Genomic DNA, 21,539 nt, shown 5'->3' with positions numbered 1-21,539 from the left:
CCAAGCTCCTTGTTTCCCTCTTGTTTATTTGATATTGTTGGACAGGCCTGTCATGAAACAGTATTATGCTTTTTTTTTACATGGGGGATTAAAACTCAACTTGTATTTAGTTGTGACATTTATGTTCCATTTTTTAACATTAAAAACAGCCGTTTTTGTTCTTCCCACAGCTAAGACCGCATAATAAATCTTGGAACTTTCTGCTCCATTAAAGCAACTAACTTTTTGAAGTCTGTAGTCTAGTTAAGTCATTCTGGCACATCTTTCTGTGTTTTGGCAGATGTACGACTCATATTATAACAACAGGAACAAACCGATCTGCCTTCATAAAATATCAAATGGCTGTTTTCTAGAAGAATAGTAAGGGATGTTCCACTGAAACATAGATGTGCTGCATTTGAAACACCACTACAGCGTAAACTGACATTTCCCAGTTTGCTAGTCAAAGAGAAGTGTCGTAGTATAACTGGAACCCTGGGAAGTAGTTGAAAGAGCATTTCTGTAATGTTTTCCAAATATGATGCTTCTTGGGATATATCTGCAATTTCTATCTATCTAAAACCATTTCTAGGCCACCTTTAAGGGTAGAACCCTCTCAAGGTGGTGTTCCCAGCTGCCATGAGACATAAACTGGTGCAAGAGTCATCTCCCCTTCCCAGGGAATGCTGGGAACATTAGTTTTGCATGAGAAAGGGCCTGGGGATCTCTCAAAGAAAGTTCCCAGCATTCTGCAGTTCCCAGATTCTTTGGAAGAAGCCATGACAGTCAAAATCTTCTTAAGTTTAAAATACAGACAGGGCTCTTGTTTGCATATTATCATAGGTATTTCGTAAATGTGTGTACTCCTGGGAGCTTTTCAAGTAGTTTAAACTAATAATCACCCTGGATTTTATTCTTGGCACAATAATCATCGTGAGCGTGATCCGGTGCGAGTAGCGTGATATCCCATCCTTTCACAATGGAAGTGTTGTAATCTTGCAGTGAGGTGGTGACATGCTGCAGCCTGCAAAGTCTTAAAAAACTGTGTTGGATGAGCAGCCCAGTGCAGGCTTTGGACAGCAAGCGTGCACACAGCCAGGGAAGATTTAAAAGCAAACGTCAGGAAAGGCTGGTGAAAAGGTGGAGCAATGGCTGTGGTGGCGAGGATGTATTGCTTCTCTTAGAACTTGGATGAGCATACCAGTGTTGCAGCACTAATTCAGTGGAGGAAATAAAGCACAGATAATGAGGCAACTTTTAAAAATCAAGACAAAGTTAAATTTCACAAGGTTAAATGGGAGAGAAAGACATGCAAAGGGCTAGATGTGTCTGATCTCGTAAGCTAAGCAGGGTCAGCCCTGGTTAGTACTTGAATAGGAGACTGCCTGGGAATCAGGCTTCCTGCATTGAGCAAGGGGTTGGACTCGATGGCCTTGTAGGCCCCTTCCAACCCTACGATTCTATGATCTAAATATTATAAATAAAGTTATTGTGTCATCATGAGAGCCAGTATGATGTAGTGGTTAGACTGCAGGTGTCCCCAACCTTTTTGGGCCAGTGGGCACATTTGGAATTTCGACAGAGTGTCATAGGCACTCTCACAGAATTGCTGCCATAAGGTGGGAGGCTTGTCCACCACTGCTGTGGTGGGCATGGCCAGTCGCAGTGTACTAGTAGTTCCTGGTTCGGGGTAAAAGGGGAATGGCCAGGAAGAGGGGAGGAGTCAAGGCAGAGTAGAACCGAGCTGGGGAAAGTTGCATTATACAGGCAGTTAATAAACTGTTACTCACTTTGCTAAGTTGTGGAAGTTATTGGTTAAAGATACTAAAATGTTTAGGTAACAACTCAACAGACACCCATTTCCCAGAAGGCAAATTGGCAAGATTAAAAGAAATGTAATGTACCCAAGAATTTGGATACATGGCAGGGGTAGGGTCTGAGCTCCAGAACACAAAACCACTCCGTTGAACCCACAATTTTCTGCTCCAACACCCGTTTCCCAGAAGTCAAACTGGTGAGACTCAGAAACAAGTAATTTGTTTTTAAAAAAATTAATACAAGGCAGAGTTGGGCTCTGAGCTCCAAATGCCAAATCACGTATCAGTCCCCACAAAGCACAACAAAATACGCATTTCACATGTGAGGCCCAGAGGGATTCATGGAAATAAAGGTGGCACTGGAGGCTGGCACAGCCCTTTGCTTCCCAGTTAATAACGCATCAGGAGACACAGGCAGCTTGGCAGGTGCCAAGGGAGGTGTTTGCGGGCACAGTGGTGCTCATGGCACCACATTGGAGACCCCAGGGCCAGAGTGTTGGCTGGGGACCTGGAAGACCAGGGATTGAAACTCCACTCATCCTTGAAGCTGTACTCAATAGGTGCTCATGACAGTCATGCAAACGTAGATCATAGAGTTGGAAGGGGCCTACAAGACCATCGAGTCCAACCCCCTGCTCAGTGCAGGAAGCCTGATTCCCAGGCAGTCTCCCACCCAAGTACTAACCAGGGCTGACCCTGCTTAGCTTCTGAGATCAGACGAGATCAGGCAAATCAGCGATGGGTACAAGTATAGGGGATTGGATCCAGAGATGCGCTATCAGCATCATCATCATCATCACCACCACTCTAATAATAATCCTTAACATTTGTTTGTGCTTTCAGATGTTCAAAGTGTTTCATATACATTCATTATTTAATTACAATCCATACAACAACCCAGTCAGGTAAGTCATCATTATCCCCCATATTGCAGATGGGGGGCAGGGGGAGGCTGAAAGAGCGTGGCTTGCCTAAGGCCATCTAGTAAGTTCATGGCAGAGGCTAGATTCAAAGCAGAGACTTGTAGCGCAGTCTCTTAGCCATCGTGCTTCAAATTGTGGTAGTGGTGCTGTTCCGTAAACTCTTGTGCAAGAGCTAGTGGAAGACATTGTGTTTACATGCAAGACCTTGTGCGGGGCTAGCACCAAGGGTAGGCATGGTTTGGGACCCATTGAGGGCCCAAACCCTAGCTGGATGTGCTTCTCCGCCACGCCATTGCAACCTGCTTGTTCACCTGCCTCTCACTCCGGCCCAGACAATGGTGGTGGTGAGGAGTAGATGCCACTGCCTGCTTGCTCACTGGCTCCCTGCCTATCAAGCAAGCAGGTGGTAGCAATGAGAGGAGGAGGAGGAGCCATAGCAGCCAGTGACAATGGCAGTGAGAAGGTAAACTCACTGAGGGAAGGAGCCCATTGAGGGTGTCCTGCCCAAGGGCCCTCAAATATCTGGAGCAGGCACTGACCTTGTGCAAGAGATTGTACAATGCTTTGCACCAGCACGCATCTTCAGACATGTGCATCACCTTACACAAACAGAAGCACACAACTGGATTTTGGGTTTTTATTCTCATGCAAGGCTCTTGTGCTAAATCAGAACAAGCCCTTCTGCATGCCCTGGAAGGGCCCTTCTGCCTGTGGAAGGGCACTTCTGGATCCAACCCAGAGTATTCAGAGCTTGAAAAATGCAGTGTTCCCACAACAGAACCATGATCCAGAAGGAAGACATTTAGGTTTTTGTGCAACCAAGTAGTAACACCATTTGTGGCACTAAAAAAGGTAATCTGGAAAGGCAGCCGGTCTTTATGGGTGCTTATTAAAGCCATTCCCTGGTTTAATTTAGGCAATAATTCCTACCCCATACCCACTTTTTTCACAGGACTCCCTCTTTCAAGACGTTAGCCTAGTTCCTATGTAAGTTTAAGCCATAGTTTAGCCTTATGTGCTTGTTCTTAGGTCTGAATCAGGAACTGCTGTTGGTCTTAACTATGGTTTACTGAAAACAAGCCAAGGTCATTAGCCATAATTTGAAATTGGTTTGTTTCAATAAATCATTGTGGACATAATGACAAATTATGGTTAGCTTGAAATGGAAGCAAATTCTTCCAGTATCCTTCTCACAGTTGTGCCAGAGGAGGTGAGGGTAGGGGGAAGCACATGAGCCTAAGGCTCATACATGTAACACTAAACTGTGGTTTGGTGTCACATGTGAACATGACCATTTTGTACCTATTTCCCAAGTTCACAAGACATCTGCTATAAATGGTCTATTGAGATCATGGCTACATTCCTAGTTTCAGTAAAACTGCTTCAATCCTATTGACATTAGTGTGATTGAAGATGGCAGTTTTGTGTGCAAGATGGCAACTATCTGTGTTCTCTGTGACAAATATACATGCTCTGGAAAGTCTTGACTGGCGGTTTGCATGATTTTGGAAGGAAGAAACCTTGATTTAGGCAAGCTTATGCTATTCCTAAGAATGAACCAAATATAGGGATGTGCAAATCTGCCAGTGTCCAGACTGGGGGATCTGTCTTGGGGAAATCTGGCCCTCTTGGAGCTCTGCATGTGGCTTGCAGATTTCAGCATAATTTTTTCTCTGCAAAAATCAGCGTGTTTTATGCAATTTATGTCCGTAAGGTGCGTAAAATGCACTAATTACAGCCATAATTTGCCCAAGATATACAAATCGCAGTGCACTTAGTGTATTTTCCTGTTTTTACAGAGAAAAATTATGCCAAATTCCACAAGCCATAGCAGCACGGAGACCCGACCCGCCGCAGATTCCACAGGTTGGGTTCTCAGGAACCCAGTGTCATTCAGGTCTGTTGAAGATTTCTCCAGCATTGCTAACCAAATATATTTTGACCTCAGTTATTGCAACTTTAGTATGGAACATCTTGTGAGAAGCAATTCACAGCCCTTTTCATGGGAACATCCAGCTTCCAACACTTTCCCCTAAAGAATCTTCTCTTCTGGAGCAACGGGCCTATGGGTACGTTGCCAAATGACAACATCATGGAGCTACTAAGCATGATGGCTATATACTACGTCCAGGATCAGAGATAGCATGCCTCTAAATACCAGTCTCTGTGGAACAATAGTGTGCAAGGGCTACTGCAATATAGCATTCCCCCACCCCCAATTTGGTGCACTCTAGATGTGTTTGACTACAACTTCCACCACCCCGGCTAGATTAGAGCTCCCTGCTTCTTGATTAATGCTTTTCAAGTTGTTAAAACATTAGGCCACTCTCTACCTGAATTAGCTAAAATATTTGTTTTAATAAATATACTCCATATGGCAGAAAAAGAAATTTCTCAGTCTTCTATAGAGTTCCATGTTAAAAGAACAGTTTATACATTCTTGAAACGTATCCCGGTATCTGAGCTTTTTGTTTCTTTTATACAATGGAAAAATTACTAGGAATAGAATGCACTAGGTGGCGCAATAAGCCTTTCTATTCCTTTAGTTACCTTACCTGAATGCATGCAGGAGAATTAAATATTTGTCCCAAAAAAACAGCTTTCACACATGACATTAAAAGCATATTTGAGCCTCACTTGCACTGTTTGTCCCATGTGTGAATGTTGGTGTTGGACAAAAAAAAAGGAAGAATGCTTTTTTGAAATAAAAAGTACATTCTAGCCGAGTTGCATTACAGACTGATTTAAACTCCGTGTGTGAAAGCATCAGAATAAGTGTCATCTTCTAAATCTAAAATCCATAATTAAACCATATCTTTATTAGGACCAGCCTAAATGTCACAAATTAGTGAGCAAGCTTTTGAGTTCTCCAGAACAAAAAAAATTGAGCAAAAAAATCCCTCCTCTCTGATAAATTTATTTATTTATTTATTTCATTTCTATACTGCCCAATAGCCGAAGCTCTCTGGGCGGTTCACAAAAACTAAAACCAAACAACACACAATAAAACAATTTAAAATATATAGAACATTAAAACCACAATATAACAATACAACCACAATAAAACCTAGCAGCAGTACAGGAGTTTAAAATACAGATTTAAAACAGCAAAGATAAAAATTTAGAAAGCTAAAATGCCTGGGAAAATAAAAAGGTCTTCACCTGGCGCCGAAAGGAGTACAATGTAGGCGCCAGGCGAACCTCACTAGGGAGCTCATTCCAGAGCCGGGGTGCCACAGCAGAAAAAGCCCTCCTCCTAGTAGCCACCCGCCTCACTTTCTTTGGCAGGGGCTCACGGAGAAGGGCTGATGATGATGATCTTAAGGTCCGGGCAGGCACATATGGGAGGAGGCGATCCTTCAGGTAACCTGGCCCCAAGCCGTTAAGGGCTTTGAATGTTAACACCAGCACTTTGAATCGGGCCCGGAAATGGACTGGCAGCCAGTGCAGCTGGAAAAGTACTGGCGTAATATGAGCTCGCAGGCCAGTCCCTGTTAACAATCTTGCTGCCCTATTTTGGACCAGCTGAAGTGTCCGGACCGTTTTCAAAGGCAGCCCCACGTATAACGCATTGCAGTAATCCAGACGAGAAGTTATCAGAGCATGGATAACTGTAGCTAGGCTATCTCTGTCCAGGTAAGGGCGTAGTTGGTATACCAGCCTAAGCTGATAAAAAGTGCTCCGTGCCACTGAGTTCACCTGTGCCTCAAGTGACAGTTCTGGATCCAAGAGCACCCCCAAACTATGAACCTGATCCTTTAGGGGGAGTGCAACCCCCTCCAGAACAGGTTGAATATCACCTAGCCGGGCAGACGAACCACCCACTAACAGTACCTCCGTCTTGTCTGGATTGAGTTTCAGTTTATTAGCCCTCATCCAGTCCATTACCGTGCCCAGGCACTGGTTCAGAACAGCCACTGCCTCACCTGGTTTTGATGAGAAAGAGAGGTAGAGCTGGGTGTCATCCGCATATTGATGGCACCTCAGCCCACACCTCCGGATAACCTCCCCCAGCGGTTTCATGTAGATGTTAAACAGCATGGGGGATAAAATAGAGCCCTGTGGAACCCCATGGCACAATTGCCATGGCACAGAGCAATAATCCCCCAGCACCACCTTCTGGAATCGGCCATCCAAGTAGGAGCGGAACCACTGTAGTGCAGTGCCTCCAACTCCCAACCCAGACAACCTATCCAGAAGGATACCATGGTCGATGGTATCGAAAGCCGCTGAGAGGTCCAGGAGAATCAACAGGGTCGCACTCCCCCTGTCCCTCTCCCGGCAGAGGTCATCCCACAGGGCGACCAAGGCAGTTTCCGTTCCAAAACCAGGCCTGAAGCCCGATTGAAATGGATCTAGATAATCCGTTTCATTCAAGAGTGCCTAGAGCTGTCCTACAACCACCCGCTCAAGCACCTTGCCCAGGAAGGGGATGTTGGCCACTGGCCTATAATTGTTAACATCCTCTGGGTCCAGGTTAGGCTTTTTCAGGAGTGGTCTAATTACTGCTTCTTTTAAAGCAGCAGGCACCACTCCCTCTCTCAAGGAGGAATTTACAACCTCCTGGACCCAGCCGGACAACCCCTCCTTGTTTGATTTAATAAGCCATGAAGGGCAAGGGTCAAGCACACAAGTGGTCGATCGGACTTGGCCAAGCACCTTGTCCGCATCCTCAGGCCTCAGTAACTGAAACTCATCCAATAAAACTGGACCAGACGGTGCTCTGAACGCCTCTACCAATGGAACTGCATTAATGGTGGTGTCCAATTCATGACGAATCTGAGCGACTTTATCCTCAAAGTGCCGCGCAAACTCGTCACAGCGTGCTACCGAGGGTTCCACCGTCTCTCTCCCTGGCCCAGAATGTAACAGGCCGCGAACCACTCGGAAAAGCTCCGCCGGACGACACTGAGAAGATGCAATGCTGGTGGAAAAGAACTGCCTCTTTGCCACCCTCACCGCCACAGAGTAGGCTCGATAGTGGGCTCTTACCTGTGTTCGGTCAGACTCAGCACAAGTTTTCCTCCACCTGCGTTCTAGCCATCTCCCCTCTTGCTTCATTGCCCTCAGCTCAGGTGTATACCAAGGAACTGGCCGGGCTCTGCTCAGAGGGAGAGGGCGCTTGGGTGCGATCGTGTCAATGTATTCCTGCACTGGTACACATGTGTTAGTCTTTTTTTTTAAGGCCCTGAAGGATCTGGGCTCATTTTACAGCCACCTCCTGCTTCTAATACGATGAAAGCAATACAATGTAACATGTGACACCAAATCATGTTATTAAGTGCTACAACTCTGCTAACATGGTCTTGAAAGCACTGCCCATTTCGCTCACAGCTTCTGCATTGCAGCTTGGTGTGCGGCACAGAAATACCTTTTAAACACAAAGGATGCTGTACAATATTCAGTTATGTGTACCCACCAAGAAGCAGTTGTATTGCGGTTGAAATAGACTTTTGCAGCTATGCCTCTGCGCCAAAAGGGACTGCAGTGTGGATGCTAGTGTTCTTTTTGGAATCTTGCGATCCTCCGCTTCCTTTTTTTCTTAAAGTGCATGGAAGCTTCAGAATGTGACGGCTGTAAATGTAAAAAGACGAGGGACAGTCTGGCTTCTAGAGGTGGGACATCTTCATTCCTCAGAACTCTATAAGCTTTGTTTGCACTGGTCCTTATTTTAGAATCTGCCTCAGTTGTTTGTGGGATTAGTTTGGGCTTTTCTCACCACATGCTTGCGATTTGTGTCAGCTTCTTCCCTCACAGTCTGCATCTCATTAGGAATCAAGTAAAAAGGCATATTACCTTGTCTCATAGGAATTGCATTGCAGTATTAGTCAGTTGGCTCCTGGATAATCCAAAGAGTAATTTCCCCCCTGCAATTCATCCTCTGTCTCACCCCCTTTTCTACAGCATCCCCATTGACTGAGAGAAACAGTCATACTTACCCAGTGTTCCAGTACAGCAGGGGTGGGAAACTGTTTTGGCCCCAGGGGCTGCATTGCCTTCTGGCTCATCTCGTGGGGACTGGATGATGTCAGAGGGAAGCTCCTTCCTCCTGAAGGAACTGCCCTGTTCTTTGTGCAGAGAGAGACATGGAGCTACTGTTCCATGCCTGTCTGTGCATGGAGAAATGAATTCCAGTATACTGGAGCACTGTCCACATTTGAATGTATTTTTAGGCAGTGCAGATGAGTGATGGAACAGTGGGTGAAACAGAGGATGGATTGGAGGAAGGATATCACTCTTTGGATTGTCCAAGGAATTCCTCCACGCAGAGAGAGGCACAGAGCAATTGCTCCTTGCCTCTCTCTGTGTCGTGAAAAGAACGGACTTTTTCTCCATGCAGAGGAAGGTATGGAACAATGGTTCCATGCCTGTCTGTGCCTTGAGAACACTAGAGAACACTGTCCCTCTCAGCACTAGAGAAAGGCAGCCCAGAGAAAGGTAGCCTTGATGTCTTCAGGCCCTGGGAGATGAGCCAGAAGGCAATTCAGCCCCCTAGTGCTAAAGCAGTTCCCCTAGTGCTGATATAGTTCCCCTGCAGCACCCTTTCTCTTCCACTGGGTGAGGAGACCCCTACCGCTCTCTCCAGGAGAGGGGGCAGGATCTGTGAAAAGGCAGTCTCTGTGGGCCAGAGGTTCCCTATCTCTGCAGTACAGCCACACCTTCTTTTAAAAGAAATTCCCTGGAGTTTTTTGTGCAAGGACAGCATTCTGTCTGAGCATGTGGACATCTGGATGCCTAGGCAAAATGGCATCTTCACACTAAAATTCTGAGAATTGCTATAGATTTTGTGGTGGAGGCTGCAGGAACCATGTTCACAAATGAGCTGAGCAGAACCCTTTTAAAACCAATGTTGCTGGTGCTTTTTGTGCAACAGCAACATTAGACTCTGTAACTTGAAGCCAACTTGCTTGTTGTCCATCGGTGTCCCAAGATTGCCATCTTTTCCTTCCACTATTCTAATCCCCAGGAATAATCCAAATGTTTTAAAGCAACAACCCAACCCCAAATATTGCAAGGAGAACAAAAGTATTAACATTAATCAAAATACATATTCATAATTCATTCCTCCTGCAAAATTTGAAGTATTTTAATGCTGAACTATGAGAGTCACTTCCTTAATCTGTTTACAGTATTTTTTTAATTAATGCAAATCTTGCATTACTCCAGCATCTTTTCTAGAGCTGTTTGAAAATCCCTTCTCCAATTTGCTGCCCCATTGGCAGATGGCGAATTGAGGAGGAATTTTGGTGTTTTGGAGTGGAGCCGTCAAATTCTTTCAAAATGTTAGGGGGCTTCCCACTGGTAGCATGGTGGTTCTATCTGTCTGTCTTCTGTCTATCTAACACTCTGACTTAGGATACAATCTTATGCATTTTTACACAGAAAGAAGTCCTACAACTTCCAGCAATCCCCGTCAGCCATGCTGTCTTTTTAGGTTTGCTGCCTCTGGTGGCAGCAGAATTCCCCTTGGTGGCCTCCACCTGGAAGCCATCTTTTTTTTTTTTAATCAGAATGCCCTGGATGCAATGTCACCCAGTGTCAGGGTGGAAACTGAGCTGATAGAACCCCAGAGCAGTTCTGATTCTGAGGAGAAACAGCAGTCGGTGGGAGAGGAACACGCTCATCTCTCACAGGCACAGCAGCTGGCAGAGATTCCTCCTGCCAGCATTCCTAAGACAGTGACCCTGGCAGCAAGAGAGTGCTGGAGGGGGGGCTTGCTGGACGCTTGATGCCGACGCCGGGAGCGATGACAGTTGGAGGGTGCGGAAAGGAGGCGTAGTGCTCGTTTGGCACGCAAGCAACGGTCGTGTCCGAGGACCCAAGGGAAAGAGGGAGGATCTCTTCCTAGCCCATAAGTTCAGGGTCTTCCCGTGATTCTCCTTCAAACGGGGACCAACTGCCTAACCTGGAGCATAGGCTACTCTGCTATCTTTTCCCCAGTGCTGTTCCTTGCTTAGTCACTGGTGATTAGCATCTGAAAGAATCATTCAGTTGTAAAAGGATTAAAGCCTTGAAAAGAATCCTTTTGTCTGTGTCTTGAGTTAGCTATTAGAGTAGACTGAAAGAGGCAGCTAGGGCGATCCTGACACCCAGGGTATTTTGAAAACAAAACAATACCCTGGGGCATTCCGGGGAACATCTGGGGGGATTCTGAAGAGTAAAACAAAAAAGGCAAAGAGAAGGTTTCGCCATCACAGTGCTAGCAGCAGAGAAAAAAGAAAAAGGACCAACATTTGACTAATGTGGTAAGTTCCCCCCCCCTCCAGCCACAATTTTGAAGAAAATTGCCTCTTTCATTGAAATCACACACACCCCAAATTTGGGGAGGGCACAGTCCCCCCTCTTAATTCAAGCTGAAAGTTCTCATATAAAAACTCTCAACTCATCTCTACTGTTCTGCCCAGGAGTTCATCCATGTTTCATAAGTAAAACCTCTTTATTTTATAGAAATACCCTCAACAGCTTACACACTTATAAAACATAGTTACCAAAGTGTGGTGGTTAAAGAACAATGTAACTATGATCCCCAAGGTAGATTTTTTTTATTAGCTACTGAAAGTGATAGGTTTATTGCTATCATCTCATAAATATTCTGTGTATACTTCAGGACTGAATTGGCAGTTATGTTTCAAAGCATGTATATTCCCCCCGAGTGTACTTCAGTGAAGAAAAAATGGTACATTGGTGGTTTTGCTGTTATCTTTGGAAGCTCTTGATGCTTCTCAGATCATCAAGTTCTCTCATAATTGCCTGAAACTTGGCTCTCAGCATCAATGAAATAAATGGATTAAAACAGCATGTACTTGCTCAATTCACTTCTTAATATGCACAATAAAACCTACATTTGCAGCTTTACAGCATGAACTGTCTGCAATATTTTTATTAGACTATTTAATCAGCCTCTTTCAGGACACATTGGTGTTGTGAATTTGGGATGTCGATTACTGTGAATGAGCCTGTCACTATGGTTTTGCCTGAAATGTCACCTGATGTGGGTAAGGGATTTGACCAAATAACCTTAATGTTATATTATGGGCCTAGCTTCCAGAAGGTAATACCAATCAGAGCGAGTCTGATAGAAGCAGAGAAATGTTTCCGAGATTATCTACAGTGAGGGGAATCAGAAAAGGAGAGCTGATAGTTGGCTGAAGGAGATGCACCTTAGAGTGCAAAGGCTCTCTGTGGGAATCTGATCTAGGGGTGGGTAGATGTGCTGCCTGCTGTAGGAGTGCTCATTTGCTTCCAAATGTTCTCCGTGTATATCTGTATATTTGTAAATGGAATAAAATATCACCAAGACGTTATATGGCTAGAGTGCTCTCTCATTCGCTACCCTCAAACTTCTCATTGCTTGGTGAAGAGTGAAGGCTTTGGAAGTGGTGTGTGTGTGTGTGTGTTTACTTCCTTGGAATGAAATTGAGCCAGAATGGAGGAAGTAGCAGCAACACTTCTGGCAGAAATGAAAGCATTTAATCAACTTGTCCTGCAGGGGTGGGAAAGTTGGTTTTGCAGCAGCAGTCCCAGCAGCCAATGGAGGCTTTGCTGCTAAACCTTATCAAGCACCTTAAAGCCTGCCTAGGGGGTGAACTTAAAGCAATAAAATCAGAGTTTGTGAGTTATATGAGGAATTTGAGTAGCAGCCACAGAAGGTCATAGCTGACCCTGAAGACTGGCTGAAGAACACCCAGTTATGGGGGTGGGGGGGCTGAGGAATTCCCTAAGGTGAAGGAGCAGCTGAAGAGCTAGAATGAATGGGTTTAAAACTGAGTGTAAGATTAGGGTGAGGATGGCTGTAGGATCCAGAGAACAAGAAAATGTCGTATGACCTTCTTATTGGGCCCAGACAGGAATTGGAGGAGACTTTCTCGAAGTAGAACCCCATTGCCTTCGCACCTATGGTGATCGAGGAGAGTCAGCAGAGACTGACAACCCCTGCCCCCAATATCACCGCTCAAGAAGGTGACCCACTCAGCTGGACTTCAGATTTGGGGAAACCCAGTTGACTGATTTCCCCTTAGCTCTATGCTCTCTGAAACTACCCCCAGGACCCCAGAAGTGGCTCTGAGCAAAGGCCCAAACCAGAAGATGCAGTACCTATCTGGTAGTATGAGGCCTCCTTCCCTAAGCCCTACATGGGAATAGGAAGAGCGCATGCTCCATATTAAGATCGTGTGATGATCCAGAAAAGGGTGCATGTTAGGTGTCTAGCAGGTGCTGATGCAACACCTCATGTGGCTCAGCTCCATGAGACTCGTAGCTGGACAGCTCCACTGCAGTTTTGGAAACTTTGCTCCATGGCTTCACTGGTAAGATGACAATCTGAGCCACGTAGCAGCAGCAGTGGGAATGGAGCAAAAGGAGACGAGCAAGAAAAAGCAGAATGTAGGAGGAGGAGTCACAGGTGAGTGGTCAAACTATCACAGCATGTAAAGTTTCCCAGAAGAAGCAGCTCGCTGCTGCACTGCAGGCCTTGGCAGGGGTAGCTAGAAGAAATGGAGAAATGGGAACAACCAAAGGGACGATGCATTTAATCTGTTGCCTCGGCTAGCGTCCTCATTGGACACACACACAACCATAGCCTCATAGAGGAAGCCAGAGCTTAGCCTCTTTAGCACAAAGCCCCTGAAACTGACATGGTCCATGCTCCGCTGCTCTTCCTTCTGTGTTGCAGCCAGTGTCACAGCCAAGCTATACAGATTATTTTTCAACTACAATTTGGCTTTGTTTACTCATTCATTCATTCATTCATTCATTCAGTATATGAATTGCCCTATAGCTGAAGCTGTCAGGGTGACATACGCAGTAAAAACAACTACAACAAAACCAATGATAAAACATTTTTTTAAATGTTTTAAAAGCAGCAATGATTAAAATAACTTTAAAATAACAGGTAAAATATCTAAGCAGCTAAAAATGGAAAAAGATGGTTTTATGGTTTTAAAATGTAGCATTAAGAATACCATTAAAAATAAAACAGCAGTTAACAATTCTTTTACAGGGCCTGGGAGCCTTTATAGATCCTTTGCCTAAGATTCAAGGTATTACTCTATATGGCTACATCCACTCTAGCATATTTTTCAGTAGCTGTTCATTATAATGCCATAATAGTTGAAACCACATCCCTGTTCGTTGCAAGGGATTTTTTGGGTAGGGCTGTAACCCGATTTTAAAGATCTTACTGTGCAATCCTATGCATGTTTACTCAAAAGTAAGCCTCATTGGTTCAGTTACAAGTACATATAATCATAGAATAGTAGGGTTGGAAGGGGCCTACAAGGCCATCAAGTCTAATCCCCTGCTCAATGCAGGAATCCAAGTCAGAGCATCCCCAACAGATGGCTGTCCAGCCTCGTCTTGAATGCCTTCAGTATGGAAGAGCCCACCACCTCTCTAGGTGATTGGTTACATTGTCGTATTGCTGTAATAGGGAGTTTTTCCTGATGTTCAGCCAGAATCTGACTTCCTGTCACTTGAGCCCATTATTCCGTGTCCTGCACTCTGGGATGATCGAGAAGAGATGCTGGCCTTCCTCTCTGTGACAACCTTGCAAGTACTTGAAGAGTACATAGGACTGCAGCCTTAATTGATTAATCATCTGTTTCTATTCATTTATTTATTTATTTAATAAATTTATCTACCACTGAACATACTTAAAAATATTTGTACACAGTTCATAAAATACATTATAATATACATCAAAATACAATTAAAATACATAAAAATTGCTAAAATGTTAATATAAAAATAAAGTAATTAAAAATCAATTAAGATCAATAAAACACCATAATTATCAGTACAATCTGATATATGGCAACTCAGAAGTAAGTCCCATTGAGTTCAGTGGGGCTTCCTTCCCACTAAGCCATTATAGGATTGTAGCATAACAGTGAAATCCAATCCATATCTACTCAGATGTAAGTCCCACTCAATTAAATGGTCGGGATCCTGAGTTTACTGTTGCTGGTGGAAGCATCCCCTAAGAAGAGTTCTGCTCATGGATGCTTCTGGCAGTGGAAATGGGGGAGGCAGCTTTCACCTATTTCCCCTTCCCCCTGCAGTCTTTGGTGCCCTTGAAAATCTGCTGGGGGGGGGGGGATCTCGAAATGTGTATGCATTGGGAGAGATGAATCAGTGTAAATTTCCCACCCCTTCTGCCAGCAGCATCCTCCACTGGGTCTCAGTCCCACCCCTGAACAGAAGGACTCCTCCCAGGTAAATGGGTATAGAATTACAGACTTAGTCAATTAATGTGAGAATTAAATTCGTAAATCGGCAAAAACAATGTTCTTAAGCCATGTACATATTGTCTTTGTTTTTAGATAATATACGTATGTCCTAGCAACAGCATCTAGGAAGAAACACTGGGTTGGATCCAGACCTAGTCATACTTAGAGTAGACCCATTGAAATTAATGGAACTTAGGTTAAAAAAAGGTAAAGGTTAAGGTGTCCCCAACCAGTCGTGTCCGACTCTAGGGTGCGGTGCTCATCCCCGTTTCTAAGCCGAAGAGCCAGCACTGTCTGAAGATGCTTCCGTGGTCATGTGGCTGGCATGACTGAACACCGAGGTGCACGGAACGCTGTTACCTTTCCCGCTGAGGCGGTACCTATTTATCTACTTGCAATTTCTTGCTTTCGAACTGCTAGGTTGGCAGGAGCTGGGACTGAAGACGGGAGCTCACTCCGTCACGCAGCACTCGGGTCTCGAACTGCTGACCTGCCGACCTTCCAGTCTGCAGTTCAGCGTCTTAACCACTAAGCCACCGCGGCCGCAAAAGTTAGGTTAGTCATGACTAATTTAAGTCCCATGGATTTCAATGGAACTACTCTAAATAGTAGAGGAAAGGGGGAATGCCTTTTAGATGATGCTTGCTATCTCTTTCATTAGTATCTTTATTTTTTTATTACTTCTAGGGGCTTACAAATCAATGAAAAAAAATCTTCATTTGATCATCCGACTTCTGATGGATTAGTTGATTAACTCACTTTAAATATATTTGCATGTTAGCAAAATATCAATATAATTGCCTTTTGAAATTTTGAATGCCATGTAGACTAACTTGCAATTTGCTTAGGGTGCAGTCCTATGGGGATGGCCATAAGCCTCTTAACTCCGATGCTTATGGCCATCCAATGCAGAGAGGGAGGAGCGGCGGAAGCAACTTTCACCTCTGCACTGCCCCCGCTCTGCATTTTATCTAGATGGGTTTTTTCACCCATCTAGCTGAGGTGTCGGTGAGGGGGAAGGACGGAGGCTGGGGAAGGTTGGGGGTAGCTCAGATCCCTGCTCCCTCAGTCCCCTCCCACAGGAACGCCCCCTTTCTGTCTTCTCCGAGATTGCCTTTGCAACCTCGGAGAGGCAGCCAGCGCAGTTCTCTCCATGCTGGCTGCGAGGGGGTGGGGGAGGGGCATGGAGCTTGGACTCCTGCATCGGAGGCCAGAGCACTGTCTCTGACCTCAGATCCAGGAATCTGAAGTATCATATGGTCCCTCAGACTCTGCCTAGGGGCCAAAGAATTGCTCTGTTACATGCTCTAGATTATGTGCTCTTTTGGCACAACAACGTGTTTTCTTTATTTTTTGCTTATGAAAGTCTGCAAAGCCCCATGTGCTCTACTGGCACCATATGTAATGAATAAATAAAAATAAACTAAAGCAACCGGCCATTGTCAGATAAAAGGTCTTCTATTTAAGAGGTTGCATATTACATATAGGTAAATTAATCACATATGAAGTGCCATCAAGCACAGAAATAATATTGAAAGATACAACAGTTAGCTGGACTAATAAAAAGGAGGATACATAACATGCGATATGTTTTTAGGATAAGAAACAAAATTATACTGCTTAGTGTGAAAAGTGTCAGTTTTGTATGGTCCCATAGAGAGCCAAGTTTGATAACTGAGTTTTCCATAGTGGTTGCCCAATCTGAAATACCAAGTCACTTTAGCTGGATATTGCTCAGTGTTGCGCAAGTACTGGGTGCATTGCGCTAATAATGGAGATGATTAAATGTTTAGGTAGTAAATGTAGAAAATCCAGACAAATATGCTGAAGTGCTATCTCAGATAAATACACTGGGTTGACAATGTTTCTAATTTCCTGAAAAGCAAGATCCGTGTTTAAAGCTGGTTTACACTTAGGCAAAATGGGATCTCACCTTCTGTGTTACTATCCAACAGCTTTTCATTTGCTTTGTATAAAGCGGCATGACCATTTGAAACCAGCTCCTGCATGGAAGAGCAGTTTGATGATAGATGTTAATACAAAGCATGTTGGTATCTCAGTTGGGTAGACTTCAGGTTTTGGTTTGCAGATTTATTTGTTTGTTTGTTTGTTTGTTTGTTTGATTTATTAGCTGCCCATCTGGCCGGCCACCTGGCCACTCTAGGCAGTGTACAATACTAATAACAAATTTACATAATCAACTGAACAACCCTCCCCCAAAACCATAAAACAACACTGCTCTAAAAAACCCTAACCCACCCCAAATGCCCACCTGAACAGCCAGGTTTTTAAAGCCCAGAGGAAGCTCATCAAAGAGGGGGCATGGCAGAGTTCCCTAGGGAGGGAGTTCCACAGAGTGAGGGCCACCACAGAAAAGGCCCTTTCCCTAGTCCTCACCAGCCTAGCTGTCCTGGCTGATGGAACAGACAGGAGGCCTACCAAGGCTGATCTCATTGAGTGGCGTCCCTGGTGTTGTTGGAGGCGCTCCTTAAGATAGACTGGGCCAGAACCATATAGGGTATTAAAGGTCAATGCCAACACCTTGAATTGGGCCTGAAAAACAACTGGTAACCAGATGCCAATGTATGTTCCAAAACAAATACATACTTGTCACAGTGATCCAGGCTGGTGTACCCTGAATCCAGCTTGGTTGATCCATGAACAAAGGATCCACATGCTTTAGGATCCAGTTCTTCCCCTGGAACATGGTGCCTTCTCTTCAGAGGAGAATCTACACTAGAGCCCGTTTCATTTGAGGCACCACTGTGCCACTATGTTTTCAAAATGCAACTTATTGCTCTGGAGGCACATGGTAATGGATGCAGCATAGCATCAACCCGATTGAGTGTTGCAATTGCATGAGAAGTAGGAGGACTTGACCAGTCACCTGCATTTTATCTTTTGTGTTTATGGTGTGAGGACTACCACAAGCCACAGTATAGTGCTGCAATTGAAGGAGAAATGGGAGGCCATGCTGCTGATTCAGTTGTGTTGTGTTTTTTAATTAAAGTCCACTAACTGCATACGTATCTTCGCTGCTGTGGAGGAATGGTTCAAAAATAAATTGTGTGGCTGTTCACAGCTGCACAGCTGTGTAGATGCACTGTGAAAAATAGCTGCAAAAAACCACATGGATTTCCTGTCCACAGATCCCATGAAAATCAGTGTGAGGGAGGAGGAGGAAGAGTCTAAATTCTGCTACAGGAGTGCTGGGGAGAAAGAGCAGGGAAAAGGTTGCAAATTAGATTCTACATCTTTTAAGTCACTTCCACCCCTAAGAGTTATAATACAGCTAGAATGGAACACGCGTCTTTGTAGTACACAAAAATCACAAGCACCAAAAAATACCACCCAACCCTGTCATAAAAGTAGTTTGAGAGAAAAAAAAATGGAATATTGAGGGAGAAATAGTGACAGAACAACTGGTTGGGGAGTGCGTCATGTGCCCCACACATGAGCCAGATGTTACAGCACCAGGATAAAATGTTAGTATAGATTGGCCCCAGGTGCCTCGTAGGCCGGTCAGGCCAGAAAGCTTTCTTTTTCATTTTCAGTTACACCACTGTAACCCTGCTGTATCAGTGTTCTGAATCATGCATGTGTTTTTGCATTTAAGCCAATGCGAATACAAGCCCCCTTCAGACGTTCCCCCTCGATATAGGAAGTTTGAGGACTGGGATGGGAATGCTGGAGGTGGAGCTCCTGTGCATTGTGTGCTCACATTCCTTCCCCCTTTTTAATCCTGAGTTGAGCAGACTGCCTGCCTGCATAGGATTAGTCTGATAGAAAGGGGTGGTGTGTAGACTCAGAACAGGCACATCCCCTCAGTTATGAGGCCTTTCTCCAGGTGTCCCTGATGAATGAGGTGAGGGAAGTTATAACTGAGTTATAGTCCAAATCACCTGGAGGGCACCAGGTTGCCTACCCATGCGCCATCCATGCTGAACCTGTATATCTGTAAATAAGCACAAAGGACAGTGTCCAATAGGGCTGCTGTTCTCCTGTTGATTCTGTTGTGTAAGTGGAACCCACCATGAGCACAGTGGGAGTCAGCGCTTTGTAAAGGAACCCAGGAAATGCACAGAAGTGCTTGTGCAATTGGTTTCTGGACTGGGGAAGATCAGCAGAGCTTCCTTACGTGAGCTCTGCTGACCTCCGTTTCGGAAACAAGTGTTTCTGCTTGTTTCTGGTTCCTATAGGAAGTGCTAACTCTCTGTTGTGCTAGCGGTGGGTCCTGCTGGCAGTTGGGCAGAACTGGCTATTGCTCAAATATTACAAAACATCAATAAGCCTCCATTGACCTGTCTCCAGAGGAAATCAAACTTAGGTAAGCCCTGCAGGCCTGGAACTTCTCACTGCTCAGAGGACTGTGGTAAGCATAACAATGTAAGGCACTGGTGAGGTTGTATAGAGCTGTGGTGATGGCAAGCTGCTTATTCCTGCTCAGACAATCTTCAGGAATTTTGTTCTACAAACCAATTTGTTCTCTTCTTGGCAGCCTACCTAATCACTGTTGTTCTGGCAGGGATCTGCTCCCTATGGTCTGGGAACTGATTTATTTCTCCTTTGATAGGCTGCCAAGTTGTTTCCCTTGTTCAATCTGCTGTTTCCTCCTCTGCAACATTGTTACTTTAGCAGCTTTTGAAATTCTAATACTGGTCTGGTGCCACCCTTCTGTATGATAACATACACGAAACAGTTAATGGAGCCATATTTAAGAGATCCCTTTCGCTGTGCCTTAGCATGATGCTGACCAATTTTTGATTGCCCCTCTTTAAAGGCAAAATGTTTTCTGTGATCATGCCAGAAAAGCAATGGCCATTATATTGATTTTCCTGAAGTATTAACAGAATACATGAATCTGGCCACCACCAGCAGGCAGCATGTTGGATGAAGAACTAGCTTTCTAAGGCAGGGATGGGCAGAAGGTAGATCTTCAGATATTTTGTACTTCAGCTCCCAGAAGCTCTTCCAGCATGGCCAGTTGTTAGAAATGCTGGGAGTTAAAGTCCAAAACACCTGGAGATCTACTTTCTGTCCACCCCTGCTCTAAGAGACATAAACTGGAAAGTAAACACAGAAAAATAGACACAAGTGTACTTACCGCACATGGTGATCTGTACTTAGGACAGTCTTGTGTAAAGCACCTCTTTCATTAATTTTAAGGTATTTTTCAAATTTTATAAAATAAGACAACAGTGGGATATGGGTGGGGTAAGGGGGGAAAAAGTCTGGGTCAAGAGCCAAATGTCAATGAACAAGTCCACGGTTGCTGTATATACTCTTCTGGTTATAAAGAAGTTCTCTGCAATGTCAGGCATAAGTATCTGTCTAGAGCTACGCTGTCCAAATATCTAGGAAGGTATCCAGTAACTGCTGTCTCCAGTAGGCTACATGTTCAAAAGTAGACAGTGCCATCAAATCTTCTATCCCGTGCAAGTAGTCAGTCCTATCCATGCTTTAATTCTTAAAGAATTACTTTCTTTAATTACTTTAATTCTTCTGGTAGCTTTTGGCTACCAGAAGGGCTTGGATCCTGCAATGGCAGCTGTCTATTAGGACCACATCAGGCAGACACCTATACCTGTGGATTGTACACCCATAGCTGTAAATTGTATACTGTGTACTGATAAGAGGTGAGCCTAGCTCCTCACATATTCTTCTGGAGCCTACTGAGTAGTGGTTCATGTTAATGTACTGAGAAGCAGATGCAAAGTGATTATTCTCAAGGTCCTAATGAAAATACACCTGAGGAAAAAGGGGGGATACCTGGCAGCATGCTGGGATTACTGGGGCCTAAAGCTCATTGAAAATGGTACACTGGCATCTATTTCCAGCGGCTTGATGTTGTGTGTATGTGTTTTTGTTGTTGTTTTTGTCTACCTCAGGACATTCATTTACTCATTCCTTACAAGAGGTAGGCCTTTCCCCCTGAAGACACTGTTTTTCGGTGTGCTGTTCTGTATCTATAATGGCTTCCTTCAAGGTTACTACATGATTTACTGTGCTGAATACCCAGATGACTGGTGCAGCGACATAAGATTTTCATCAGGTAATTATTGCTATGAGATGTGGAGCTTCTTGCTGTCCAGATGACTTGCACACTGCCAAAATTCACTGAGTGTCGAAGTATGGCGGGGTGGGGGGGACATTACTTGTCTAACCATCAACACAGAAACACAATAGTTTGAATAACAAAAGCAAAAGAACACTTTGCAAAATCTCTTAGTATTTAAGATGCCATAAGACTGTTGTTTTCTCAGACTAACACAGCTACCCATGTGGAAGATAAAATGTGTGAATAGATTGTATGCTCATAAAGTCCAGCCATGAGAGGGAGCAATTTGCACATTTCAAACTTACACAATTGACATTTTGCAGTCAGCTCCTAGCTGATTTATCTATTACTTTCCCTCTAGATTTCTTCCCAAGAGATGGGTGAATCTGTTAACTTAAATTCTGCTCAGTTTGTTGTTTTTCCAATATTATGTTTATTCCATCCCATTTCCTCACAGTTTGTGATTTTTTCCTGAAAAGTCCACACAAAAAATGTGCGCTGTTGTATACGCTGCTCCAAATATATGCAATTTTCC

General features: G+C 44.4%; 1 protein-coding gene across 1 annotated transcript in view; it reads left to right on the top strand.

Moving 5' to 3' along the window:
- SRD5A2 (steroid 5 alpha-reductase 2) overlaps positions 1 to 21,539 on the top strand; it is a 49,133-nt gene that overhangs the window by 14,993 nt on the left and 12,601 nt on the right. Inside the window, exon 2 of the mRNA XM_084832358.1 lies at positions 20,835 to 20,998. Within this exon, the coding sequence (XP_084688484.1) occupies positions 20,835 to 20,998 (164 nt within the window). The remainder of the gene's footprint in view (positions 1 to 20,834; positions 20,999 to 21,539) is intronic.

This window comes from Heloderma suspectum, chromosome 1 (assembly GCF_057233095.1).
Source record: "Heloderma suspectum isolate Gila_16-S chromosome 1, 16-S_ref, whole genome shotgun sequence".
Classification (NCBI taxonomy): Eukaryota; Metazoa; Chordata; class Lepidosauria; order Squamata; family Helodermatidae; genus Heloderma; species Heloderma suspectum.
This window is presented reverse-complemented; position numbering and strand designations above follow the sequence as displayed.